Here is a 14411-nt window from a genome sequence, read left to right on the forward strand (position 1 = left end):
TGTAACCCCTTGCAGTGTTGAAAAATTTTAAATATTTTCGAAAAATTTTCTGAGTTCTCGGTTAAGTCCCGATATCTATATTCTGGGCCTCGATGGCTCACATAAGGGGCACTATGATTAAATTTGATTGATTTCAGGTATGAATGTTATGTGAAGCGAAATTTTTGTTAAATGATCTGTAACTTTTGGTAATACTCTGAATCCCTATTCCGGCGACAGATACGGGTTAAGGGTGTTGCATATTGAATGTTTTTAGATTTATGACTAAATTTATAAAAGTAAACATTTGAGGCCTAAATTTGTTAAGCCAATAAAAAAATGTCATTGTTAGTGATTTAACAAAGGAGTGACCAAAATATTAAATTTTGATAGTGTTGGTTACTAAAATAGAAAATTTAAACTTGGGTGACCAAAACAGAAACATGCTAATAGTTGAGTCACAATTTTTAGAGTTTACGCTCTAAATAAATAATTGATAAAATTTACTTGATAAAGTGTGGTAGAAATGTAACACCTCTCACCCGATCCAATAAAAGATCCAAGCAAGAGATATTACATTTAAGCACATAACCATCTTTTCACATTCTTACACTTGTTTTATAACATTTTTATTATATATTTATAGTTCATATTTACATTACCAAACCTAAGTACATGTCATCTCTAAAGTCCAAAATTTATATTATAGGTCCAATGGTCGAACCAATCGAACTGTTTGAATCGAGAATTGATGGTCTAACATGTTCAATCATCGGTCCTATTATTAAAATGTTGAATGACATTCTAAGATTGTATTATATTATCACCTAAAAATTCATATAAATTTTTTAATATTTAAGTAATGACGCGGCACAATTTTAGAGTGTCGTATCGATAAATTTTTATATTTTTCAAGTTAAGGGACCAAAATAGATATAGCTATCAAATTTAAGTATTAAAATGGAAAAAAATTACCAAAAGGAGGAGTAAAAAAATAAAATTATCCCTTCTTATACATTTACTAGGCATGAATGAATGATAAAGAAGCAGGAGAGATGAAACGGAACAGCTCAGGAAGCTTAGAAGCGATAGTATTTTTCTCCCTTGCCAAAATAATAATAGTCTGTAGAATACTATTTTCTCACTTTTTCTCTTTCTTTTCCCAAATTACTAGTTGAGAAGAAGAATAATATAAAAGAAAAAGGAAAACAAATGCAAAAGGCTAAATACCACATCTGAAACGCATAATCAAAACAACGATAACCCAATTTGTCACCGTTTTACTGGTAAATTTATTTTCTTTTACCATGTTTATTAAATATATATTTTGCTTGCTATGTCTTTTGTGGATTTTTGTTTCATTCCCGTGAATTTCATTTCTTCTTTGGGTTCCTCAAGGGTTGTCTTGGTGTTTCATTTCAGGAAATCAGATTCCCATTGATTTACAGATCTGTTTTTTGCTTCTTCTAGTCCTTGTTTTGTATATATGGGGTAAGTTTTATTAGTTTTTGTTTTCTCCTATGATTTTGATATTTTTTGGCCTTTTATTGACAAGATTGAAAAGTTTTTATTTTTCTTCCTTTTATTGTTTATTTCATTCCTCTTCTTTGTGGTTTAATATGGGGTTTGAGTAAATGGAGCACCTTTTTTTTTTAATTAATTTCCTTGACAATAGAGGAAAAGAGGGGAAAAAAAAAAACATTTCAACTCTGGAGTTTACCGTTCATGTCTAAAGTCTAAACATTTTGGTGAAAAGAAATGGAGCCCATTTGATTATCTGTTTTCATTCTGCCCTTTTATAAGTAATGGTTCTTTAATAGTATGGTTCTGTAGGATTAATTATGTTGATTGTAAATTTTTTTAAAATATGTATCTAGTGTCTTTGCAACCACTATGCCTGTATTTGATAAATAAAAACAAAAGATCTAGAAAAAGGAAGTTTTCTCACCTTCCTAACAATCATGGTTATAAGTTACTGGTTTAGGCATATAGGATATAGTCTTGGAGTTTTATGCCATTTTTTAGTGATAGAAATCAGGAAGCTTTCTGATGTTGTCTAATGATTCTGGTGTAGCAGATAACATTGCTTTTATTTATTATTATTAAGTGACGAGTAATGATTTTGTAGAAATTGACAAGGCAACACGAGGAACTTGAATACCCCACCGCTGTAACTGTTTCAATTTCAAATTCTTTAAATTTCTGAGCCCAGAATTGAGGGATGTTTACTTAGTAACCAAGCCACAATGCTGGGCATCATTGTTCAAAGTCAACCATAGATTTGATTGGTTAAGTATTCAAATAAAACTTACTTCTTTTGGGGGCCTTTCTTGTAAGATTTATAGCTAATTGGCTTTGATCCAGAAGGTTGACACTCTGAATTGAAGTGTTATAATGTTGCATTTTTATGAGTACTGCTTTTTGTTGCAAATATGGTTTTGCTACATGTGATAAAACAGGGGTCGATACAGGTACTAATCATGTAATATGATTGTGTGTGATTTGTAACAGAGCAGTGGTTGTCTAGGATGCTATGAGAAGCCGAGTTTCAATCCCTTGGTGAATGAGTCGTCAAAAGGACTAAACGTTCAAGGTCAGACAGCCAGGAAAGGCGGCATATCAGAAGATTTCTGGACCACTAGCACTTGTGATATGGACAACAGTGCTGTGCAGTCACAGGGAAGCATCTCATCGATCAGCACAAGCAACCAGACACTTGATCTGCATGGCAGTGTTGCAACTGCTAATGGCCCAGCTGAATTTGTAAATCATGGCAAGTTCTCAGCTCCTAAGTTACTTTGTCTGGAGTAACATTTATATCTGACAGCTTTATGAACTTACTTACCTTCCTATCTGGATAGTCCTTTGAGGACCTCTTTTGGTGCTAAAATAAGATGAGGCTGTCTATGCACCATCTCACAATCACAACTGCACTTTGTTGCAGGCCTTCTTCTCTGGAATCAAATTAGGCAGAGCTGGGTGGGAAACAGGAGGTCTCAAAATCGGAAGCAATTGGTTCAAGAACCCAAGCTAAAGTGAGTTGTTGTCAGGAAATATAAATTTAGTGTTTTCATTAATCTTGGTTTTAAGATCTTCCAAAACATTTCTTCCCATGAGCTCTCATCCACTTGCAAAATGATCTGATTACAGATTTGTTTATTTTCATTTAAGAGAACAGTATTGAGGGTGTTAATTAGTTCCATTTCTTTTTTCTTCTATGTATTGTTTGAATTTTGGAAGGCATCTAAGTCTGCATTTTGTCTGGAATTACTAGATATGAAACAATTTCCATTTAACTAATTTATGTGACGACCATGTTATCATCACTGTTTCTTTCTTTCCTCGGGGCCATACAAAGGCACAAGACATAAAAGAAGATATCATCATTTCTACAACATTAAATTTTCAACTTCAGATCTTCTGGACTGGGGAGCGGATTTAATTTTCAACATTTTAGCTGCCTTTGACCTGGAAAGGATGAATTATGCTACCAAATCATAAAATTGTTTAAATAATAATGCAATAATGAAAAGTTTACCTATGTGAAGTGTGCTGCATGACATCAGCCACTTCGCTTTACCTAGAACAATATCCTCTATGAGCTCAGTAAAGTGAGGCCCTCTTTGTAGTTACTATCTACTAGACAATCATTTCTCTGGTCTTTTTCTCAGCCCCTGACATGGGCTTTCATTAAGTCACATCTCTATTCTCTGCAGTGCTGTCAAGGTGTGTGCTTAGGCACGCCTGCACCTTGCGCCTTATACAGCAAAAATGCCTCAGACCTTTCCAGGCAAGGCCCATTTGATCAGGTGTTTACCTGGTGCACATAGTCGTACTTTTTTTGTAAGGCAATAGGTATTAGAAAAAAAAAAAGCTAGCCTGACTGAACTTCTCTTTAATTTCTTTTATTTTTCACTATTTTATTTGATATACCTTTACCAGTATGAAAGGGATAATATTAACTCTGTACCTCTCAATATTTGAGCATTCAACAACAAACATTGACCATAAGGAAACCATGCATATTGACCAATAAAAGAATTGCATGATTTGTAGATAAACTAGACCACACTTTAGAGTTTACTATATATCTTAAGCTTTATATATTATATATACACACAGACTTGCAAAAACTCACATATTTCCCTATACTTCACTCCAGCTAGCTCTTTTTTTGCACCTTGCACTTAAGGCAATATAAGGGTTCTAGTGCCTTGTGTCCTTGACAACACTGGTTCTCTGATATTGATATTTACTTTCCTAGCATCTATTGCTGTAACCTGTAAGATTTGAAGATTATAATGAAGAATCAAAAAGGTTAATGTTTCTCTTTCAACAAGACAATAATGGTACCTTTAATAGTGCATGGTGCTTGCATAATTTTCCAGTGTCTTAGGAGTTGTGTCAAGCATTCTGATTTTAGCAAAATCCAGATTTATCATTAGAGAACCTGGATCTTAGGTATTGAACTTTGAAATGGCATTTTCTGTACTTCTGGAAAATCACTTGTGGATGCAAGTATATAGCCCGTCAATCATTTATGAACCTTTTGCTTATCTTGTCAGCACTCATTGTCTCAGCATGGTTAAACAATTCTGGCTTTGCAGTTGGAATGCAACTTATGAAAATTTACTTGGAAGCAACAAGCCATTCCCTCAGCCTATTCCTCTTTCTGTAAGTCCCAGCACCAGCAAGCTTTTATAATCAATGAATTGCTTGCTTACCTGATTTGTGTTTCTCATGAAAAATGTCAGGAAATGATAGATTTTCTCGTGGATGTTTGGGAGCAGGAAGGGTTGTATGACTGAGCAACAACAGTACAACTACATTTGAGAGATGGTGAGATATCAATATTTATCGGACTTGTTGTAACATTTTAATTGCTTCAATAAGTAAATGCATTGGAGCATAGCCTGGTGTGTATATTAACTGTAACAATTTCAGGGTCATGCCTGCTTCTGGTGTCCTTTTTTCCATTCTAACTCAACAGACCTTTTAGACATGCTATTTTATTGAACTGGAACTAATCCAAAATAGAAAATACTAGCGCCCTTTGGTTTTCAGGGCAGCAAAATCTTCTATCATTAATTTATTGCCAAATTCTGTGCTTTGGTTACGGCTACCTTACATCCTAGTGCAAGTGTTATTTGCTTTGATCCGTTTGAACATGCAATGAATGAACAAATGTGATGATAAATTATCCCAGATGTTCAGTATGCTCCCTGGATTTTGTGGAATAAGGCTCCATTAGGGAAGCAAAAAAAAGGTAGGATTGGGATGCTTTTAACAAACTATACGAGGTTTGTTTCAAAGTTGTTCATTTATAGCTTATGGCCTTCCCATTCACAAGCTATGGGTACCTTTGATTAGCTCCTTTAAACTTATAGATGCTTTTAGAGCTTTAAACCAATCTGGGATTCTAGATTTGTAGATGTTTAGGGGTATCTATTGGGTGGATTTGGAGTTTTTCAGTTTGTTACGAGTTCAATTATTAAATTCAAGTTATTACATGTTTATAATCGGATTGGTTTTGTTGACTGAATTGCTGCTGCCTTTAATTGTGATTTGCTTACTTTGCTTCAGATTTCAGTAACTCTTCGTTATCATCATTATTTATTAGGGCAATTCATTGATATTTGATGGTCACCTATCATGACAAATTTTTGGACTGTTGCTTACTAATTACGATATGATCATAGGAAGAAATTGCAGCCATAATCATATTTCTAGGAGTGCTTACTCGAACTAAACTACAGTTAATTGAAATTTCAGATTTCTTAACCATTATCGGATAGAATTTTTTTTTTAAACGATTTAATTTCCAGTCGGTTAATTGAAAATATGATGATAATGTTCTTTTCTTAGTTTTTATTTCAATGAAGTTTCAAAGATTTTTCTTTGAATTTGTATTTTTGTCAAACTATTTCAGAATGGATAGAAAAGTTTCTATTAATTTTGCTTATGTAATATACATATGTATGTCACATCAATAATTAATTATTTTTTAAATTAAAAATATAATAATTTTATATTTTTAATTATTTTAATGATTTATTTAATTTTTCTTTGAATATTTAAATATTAAAAATAATTAATTGTTAATGTGACATTCATGTGATGTCAGTAAAGTTAACTTATATTAATTTTTTATATATCTTAGAGGTGATGTGACAAATAGGGTAAGTTTAAGGTTTAAAAGATGTAAAATTTTAAATAAATAGTTAAAATAATTTTTTTTAAAAATAAGTTATTATACTTGTCAATAAGTATAGGTCCATTAATTTTTAATTATCTACTTTCAAATCGAATTAAATGATACTCGAACATTTACAAAACTTTTAATCGGTTCTCAACTGAATTAATTTTAATGACCAATCAAATAATCGAACTAATTGACTCGATCAATTAATTCGGTTTTAATCGAAGAATGCATGTTTCGACATGTTTCTTTTTATTATCTTGCTTCTTCTTCTTTTTTTTTGTTGACTTTGTTTCCTTTATTGACCTATCTTTGAAAATGATTCGGTATAAATAAAAGGGATAAATCTCAAAATTAAATATTAATTTTAGTTCAACGTACAATGTTATATATAAACTTTAATTTTGTACAAATTTAATTTAATTTTTGAAAATTATTAAAATAACTATTGATATAGCACTATTTTAAGTTTACATATTATAATACAAATAATTATATATATTTAATATGAAAATATAAATGTGTACAATTGAATCAAAATTATAATTTTATATATACATTAAAATTACAATTAAAATTTTACGTGTAAAATCATACACAATCAAAATTTATATATTAAATTACACATTAAATCAAAGTTTATATATAATTTCAAGATTTACCTCAATTTAATTAAAGAAACACAAAATAAAAGAAAAAATTCTATGCATTTTTAAATTGAAAATGTTAATGTCTATTTATAGTTTTGAAGTATAAATATGTTTAAATAATACCCATCCATACTTAATTTCTTTTATAGATAATTTTCACGTATATTTTTCTTTTTGTATAATGTCAAGGATGCTAACGAGGCATAGGAGTGTTTTGTTTGCCACTCGATATACCCTCGACTTAATCCGATCCGAATTTAGTTTATTTATTGCCATGAAAAGTTAAAATTATATTCAGCTTTGATCCGTGCCAATTTGATATCATAATTTTTAATTGTTTTATATTTTACGATAAAAAATAGCGGTTAAGATTATGTTTAAGTTGTTCGACTTAAGAAAGAAATATTTCGAATCTGACATGAAAAGAAGAAACAAAACAAATTTAAGAAAAACCAAAAACAAAGAAAAAAAAAAATTTAAGAACAAATAATAAATATTTAAAATAATAACTAAATAAAGAAATGATAAAATAAAATGTAGAAGATGAAACGAATAAACCGATAGATATGATGGATAGATGGATAAGTGTCGAATTGAATCCTTTGAGATATAAACCCCAACAAATTCAATTAATGACTCTAATTAACCTTCCAATAAATAATACTTGGTAAATTAAAGGATGAATAATGAATTCACCTGACTTATTGAAGAAAATCGAGAATAAAACTACTACTTGAGATCATAAGAAAAAAATCTTGTACAAAAAAACTAACTCACAGAGTGAAAACTGTATTAATGAAAACAATTGTATTTCTAATGAATAATGAAGAAGCATCGAGTTAAACTCAAATTAAGTCTAATAAAAATTAAGTCTAATAATTGAACCCAATATGATTTAAACTCAAATTAAAAGCTCAAAACTCGTAATTTTTGTAATAATCTTGTTAAAAAATTCTGCTTACGCAGTGTAGTCTTTACTAAAATGGTTTGAACTTGAAACCGAATGATTAAAATGTGTTTCGAAGCTAAGAGATAGATCTTCGAATGCTATGAAGACATTTCAACCTAGAAATGTCTGTATCTCTTTCAAAATGGACCGCAAGTGGACTGATTGTAACATAATTAGGCGAGTGGACTTGATTGGGATCATTGAAGTATAACGCCTAAACTTATTAATATTTTCCGCATGAGTTTATCATCATGGATTGAGATTTTAAGTTCACAAACAAAATTGGTCAACCCTAATTCATCATTGCTCCGTTTTAAACTCTAAAGCTTATCGTTTTGAAGCTTCAACTCTTCTTCTTGAAATTTATTTGTGATAAAGTCTTAAACGATTAAGTTAACTTCAATTACTTAAATTTGAATCTCATGATTGGACCTTAAGGAAAATTAATCTCATCTCCATCATGAACTTTGAAATGTGCTAGACCACTTGTATCATTTTATCAAACTAGAACAATACTTTTTATTTTTTATTATATTTTAATGATACTAATAATTATTTTCTAGTTTTAATACAAATTTTATTCTCTTATATTTTAAATAAATATATATTAATAAATATCTTGGTTATTAAAACCTAATCTAAACTCATCTTAACTAATTTAATTTACTTAAACCTGGGTCAAAAATCCATCTTTTTAAAAAAGCCGACCCTATCCAATCGGGTCGAGTTGAAACCCGTTGGGTCTCAAATTTTTTCTTCCATTCGTACATGGAATTGAATCTGTCCTCTTTGAAAATTACGGAAAAGTATTAACCCTTCTCTTCCCCACGAGATTTGATGAAAAATCCACACACTATTGGCAAATTACTTGCTTACCCCTTTAGTTTGATAAAAATTCCACTACCCCTCAAATGTTTTATTTATTAAATGAATTTTAAATAAAATGACAACTTTAGTTAATTATTATTCTACTTTGGCTTAAGAGGAAAAGCTTTTGTAATTTCTTAAAAAAAATAATTAAATCATTTTATAAAAATTGTACAGTTAAAAATTTATCAATCAATCCTTTTGACCAATAATTTTCATTGTTGATCGTTATTGTGTTGACGCGGTTGTTAATGATAACTAAGTTAGCCATCATGATGCTCACATGTGGTGCACATCAACAATGGTTGCTGACATGGCACCGCCACATCAACAAAATAAAAATTATTAATTTTTCTTTTTAAAAAATCATGTTCAGGTTCATTTGAATCTAGACAAAATGACATCCAAGTTCATTTGCATTTGGATATTCATTTGTCCATATTCATCCTAGATGTAGTTTTTAAAATTATAAAAAAAATAGAAATATAAAAAAATGAGAAATAAAAAATTCAAAAAATTGTTAAAAATCTCAATTCCAAAACTTAGATAAATTGTTGATTGAGTCTTAATTTAATTGGCATGAGCATTGTTGCTTATGTAGGAGGACGTGGGTTCAAGTGCATTGAAGCGCATTATACTCTTATTTATGGGTTGTGGAGGGGCTATGGGTATTTCTAGATAAATTGACATCCAAGTTATTTTAAATTTGGATATTCATTTGTCCAAATTTATTCTAGACAATTTTACATCCTTCATTGAAGTTATTAGCTAAATGCTGACAGAAAAAATAACCTATATTAAACACTAATACCACAATTAACAAATTAGATTAAAACCAACAACAAAAAAAAATTCAAAAACTTATAAAAATGTGTGATTTACCTATTGAGAGGTAGCAATAAATATAGAATCACCATTCCTTGCTTTTTTATAATTCTTCATAGGGATGGTTAAACTTGAACCGTCTGATAAATTTAGATTCGATTCATTTCGATTGGAGTGGACTTTTTGTTTTAAAAAGTGAATGCAAGGCGGGGTGAGATGGATTTTTTCTTTTTTATAGTGAGTATAGAGAAGTTATAGTAATTGCTTGTCCCACCCCAACCCGCTTCACAATATGAAATTACCATTTTATCATTGTATATTTAAACTATTAAAAGAGTAAAAATGTAATATAGAAAAAGTTCATATATTTTATCTTTAAATATTTTTGAAGAATTATGTTTAAATATTTACTTGACTCTAAAAGTAATTTTAATATTAGAGGTAAGTAGGAAAATTTAAGATGGATGTATCCAACATTCACGAAGGTGGTAGTAGTTTTTAAGATTATACCGTCATAGTGGAGCAGGGCGAGTGGTGGAGCAGAGCATGGCAACTACGGAGCGGTGAAGGATTTAGCAATATTCTCCCCCATCCCACTCCATTGGCATCCCTAATTTTTAATAATGTTTAACATTTTATTTTATCATTTTAGAAACTATATCCAAAATGAATCTAGATATCATTTGTCCATATTCAAATGAGCCTTGATGTGTATTTGTTTAGATTCATTCTAAACATAAATATTTTAAATAATTTTAGTTCTCATTTTCTTATAATTTTCATAATGTTTATGAAGTTTTAATAATATTTTTAAAATATTTTTAATATTTTTATAATTTAACAAATTTCATCTACAATGAATCTAAACAAATAAATGTTCATGTTCAAATGAACATGGATAAATAAATGTACATATTCATAAAAATTTATATGTCCATTTATCTAAATTCTTCTAGACTTGAATTTTTAAATCAAATTCATCTAAACTTAGATTTCATATGTTTAGGTTGATTTTAGACTTAAATTTTTAATTATTTGTTTTATTTTGTTATCATGTCCATGCCATATAAAAGGCATAGCAAAAGCAAATGCAAGTATTTTTTTTTAGTAGGTGAAAGTGCTCTTTTCTGTAAACTTTTTGTTGCTCTTAACAAGGAGATCAAGATAAAACTAAACATATATATACACTTCAACTCAATACCAAATTTGTTAAGAAAATTCGTCCACAATTTCTTTCTGAGCTGCAACAATAATATGGGATCAGAGTGGATAAAGTATATGGAATTTTCAGGTTTAGGGTCAGCATTAAAAAGAATTTAAAAACAGGTCTTAAGTAGTTTCAATTTATAACATTAAAAAAGTGAAATATAAGAATGTAGAGGAAAGGAAATGGTCTGCTTCCAGGAAAGCAGCTGCATTTTTTTTTTCCTTGTGTGAAACAAGGAAAGTGAAAAGGCACCACTGAAACTGAAAAGGGAGACCTACCTACCTAACACATACATATAGGATAGCCCTTTTCTCCACATTCATTTTTCTTGCTGTTAACTAAGCCTGCCAAGCTTGGCATTGTTTCAAAACTTCACTGTCTTCACCTTCGCTCCTCCCCATATGGCTAACACACTGCATCCATGCATGCATGTATGCATGCACGGTTCTAATACGACACCCAGTTGCCATTTCCCCAGAAAATATGTATATCAGTATACACATTGTCGTAAATGTAAAGCAAACTTTTTCTGTAATAACCCTGAAACTGATCAAGGAATAGAAAAAGGATTATCTGTCCTGAAACACCCTCCAGCAAGTGCACTACTTCAGATCTTTTATATATGATTGTGGTATGGAGTTAAACAGCACTAGAAGCATCAGTAACATAATATATTTATGGTTGTTATTTTATGATGCTTTTACCTAAGAGAGAGAAAGGTTAATTTTGAGAGGGTGATGATGCTGGTTTCTAGCACAAACAGGATATTTCTGAAGCTCGATCAGAAACGTCGATATTGCTATATCACTCTAACTATACAATAAAGGCAACTTCCCAGATTAAAGCACCTTCCTCAATTCTCTGTTGGGTTGCTTTCACTATTAGTAACATTAGTCTTTTTTTTCCCTCATCTGTCGGGTGAGATAATATTAATGGATGGTCAAGTCAGCTAAGGAGGGTCACCAAAAACAATGATCAAAGTCGTTTGAAGCGTTTAAAGTCAAGTGCACCAGTTTCCCAAAAGGACCAAGAAAAACAAGTTGTTGCTTTTTTCAATGAAGAAAGGCTTTTAATTGGTGAACAAGCCATCAGCCCCAGAGACATGTCTCCTTTACCGCAGGCAGATACCCATCGAAACTATTTCAAACATACGCATATAAATATGCATGCTCTATCACTTCTACTCCCCACATACAGTTTTCCTCACAAACAGTGATGGCTGCTTCATCAAGAATTTACCCCATTGCACTCACCCTGGCTTTCATTTTCTGTATTACATTTCTGATTCCTTCAGGTAATTAAATCTAAAAACTATTTGGGTTATGTTTCAGCTATTTTTTTTATTCCTATTTGATAGTGTAGTTTAGGTTTTGCAGTTGGGGCAGTAGAGTCAGGTGACAGTGAGAGATGGTTGCAGCAAAGTAAAATGGTGTTGGGGTCAAGGCCTCCCCGTTGTGTGAACAAGTGCTTGAGTTGCCGGCCTTGCATGGCTGCTCTTGTCATTCCTTCCCACCAATGGAACAAATTCAAAGCAACAAACCGTGGCGATGGAGATGATAACTATTACCTCCTCTCCTGGAAATGCAAGTGTGGGGATAAGCTCTTTCAACCTTGATCCTATGAACCACCATTTCTTTCAGCTCATAACACATTGATCCCTGATGTATGTATCTATATAATATAAGGAGTAAGCTTCTTGTAATGGCTAGTTAACCATCACTGGTAGAGATTTGAGATTTGAGGGAAGATGGATGGTACTGTAATTTTCAGTTTTAGGGAAAACTTTTAAGTTTAAATGTGTGGAATCTCTTGGAGAAGTACCAACGTGGCGTGTTCCAACTTCCAATAATCGAATTTCATTTCATGCAAATCTGTTGCATGAAAAGACTGATCTTATCTGCACCTCAGCTCATAAATTTTTTATTGTAAACACGGAAACGTCAACCTTACCCTAACATATATTGGATATAGACTGCTTAACTGGGTGGTGTGTATTGGATTTCAGCGGCTGTTACTTAGATATTAAATTTTTGTGTTTTAAAATTTTAGGGTTTTAGCTGCTACCGTTTTGAATTTTTTAAGCATAAATGAATTTAGGATCTAAGCAGATTGAAGTACTGGCTGACCTGGTATAAATGTGTGTGTGTTTTTTTTAGTTTATACGAGTAAATTATACAAATATGGCATAATTATAATCATTATCAAGCATTACAACTAAGTAATAATTAGAATAGTTTCGAATTTAGATCAAATAAGTCCGGACATAATTCACGCACGATGATATTATAATAAAAATAAATATGTGAATCCGCACATAATTTGTTGAGAGTGCGAAATTAAATTGTATAATTTTGTGATAGTAAAAATGTAATTTTATTATTTTAATAATTTATAATTTTTATAATTTTTAAAATATTAAATTAAAATTTTATTATTTTAAGTATCAAAGTGTACCAAAGTAACTAAGAGTCATTTGGAGTAGTTAGTTTGTTTAGAAGTTAGTCTGTTCAGAATTTGTTAGTAGCAGCTGTTAACGGCAGTTGTTGTTATTCTTCTCTATATAGAGTGTAATAACTCAAATTTCAGCGATGTCGAAAATAGTGGTTTGAGACCACCAAATCGAAAAATGAATTCATAGATTATATTATTTAATATTTATGAGCCAAATATAGCTTTTAAAAGATTTTTGAAATAGTAAATTGTGTTTTATAAAGATTTATTTGGTCAAGAAATTGAGAAAAAAAAGTATCGAGATCTTGGTATTATAAACCGAGCCATAAATATTTATATAAATATATACGGAGTTTCAATAAGATAGTATTAAAATTTTATTAGAAAATTTTGACGTTTGGGTGATTAATTAAATAAAAAGAACTAAATTGAAAAAGGTGTAAAAGTTGCTAGAAGGATTAAATAGCTCAATTGTCAAATGAGGAAGGACCTAAAGTGAAAATAAGCCCAAAGGAGATATTTTGGGCGGCAATAGCTGAGAAAAATTTGGAAATGGGTGAAATAAGGGCAAAATTGAAAAATTGTCAAAATTAGCTAAATAAAAATGGGACCAAATTGGAATATATAGAATTCTCTTCATTTTCATCAGCTGAAAAACAGCCATGGAAGAGGGTTCAAGCTGGTTTTCATACTCTAACTTCATGTAAGTTTAATTCTTTCTTTCTCCTTGAAATTTCTAAGATTTTGAACTTTTACAATTGGGTCCAGCTTAATATATCATTAGTTTTTGATTCCATGGCTAATTTTGAAAGTTGCTATGGATGAGTGCTGGAAGCATATGATGAATAAATATAGAATTGAAGCTTTAATTTTGATATATGATGATTTTATCAAGTAAAATTCATGGAAATTGATTTTAGGACCTAATTATGAAAGAGTTTGGAATTAAGGTCTAGTGCTAAAGTTCTGATTTTCAGGGGTTATGAAGTAGTTTAAAATGATAGACTAAAGTATTAATTGAGAAAAATTAGCTCAATTAAGGGATTAATTGAGCAAGGACTGAATTGTATGAACTATGAAATTTGGGGTAAAATAGAAATCAACATTTTGCATTAAAACTGTTTTGGACAGCAGTAGTAGTCTAACTTTGAAAAATCACCAAAAATTTTAGAAATTGAATGAGAGGATGAATAAAATATGAAATTAAAGGTTATTGAGTCTAGTTTCTTATAGAAGAAAAGATGTAAGTAATGGAATTGTAAACCATGAGATATAATAAATTTT

General features: G+C 30.7%; 2 protein-coding genes across 3 annotated transcripts; both read left to right on the forward strand.

The window, feature by feature from the left end:
• The first annotated feature begins 1008 nt into the window (after positions 1-1008).
• Positions 1009-5053, forward strand: LOC108487407 (uncharacterized). 2 transcript variants are annotated; one of them, XM_017791743.2, is made up of 6 exons: positions 1009-1265; positions 1402-1470; positions 2496-2752; positions 2924-3014; positions 4545-4653; positions 4734-5053. In XM_017791743.2, the coding sequence occupies exons 2-6, from the start codon at positions 1466-1468 to the stop codon at positions 4785-4787; spliced, it is 516 nt and encodes a 171-aa protein (XP_017647232.1). In that variant the 5' UTR covers positions 1009-1265; positions 1402-1465; the 3' UTR covers positions 4788-5053. The 2 variants fall into 2 exon arrangements, with proteins under 2 accessions (XP_017647232.1, XP_017647233.1); XM_017791744.2 differs by having other exon boundaries at positions 4587-4653.
• Positions 5054-11891: 6838 nt separating this feature from the next.
• LOC108488330 (EPIDERMAL PATTERNING FACTOR-like protein 8) lies at positions 11892-12291 on the forward strand. Its single transcript, XM_017792612.1, has 2 exons — positions 11892-11970; positions 12053-12291. The coding sequence occupies exons 1-2, from the start codon at positions 11892-11894 to the stop codon at positions 12289-12291; spliced, it is 318 nt and encodes a 105-aa protein (XP_017648101.1).
• The last annotated feature ends 2120 nt before the right edge of the window (positions 12292-14411 follow it).

Source organism: Gossypium arboreum, chromosome 10 (genome assembly GCF_025698485.1).
Source record: "Gossypium arboreum isolate Shixiya-1 chromosome 10, ASM2569848v2, whole genome shotgun sequence".
Taxonomy (NCBI): Eukaryota; Viridiplantae; Streptophyta; class Magnoliopsida; order Malvales; family Malvaceae; genus Gossypium; species Gossypium arboreum.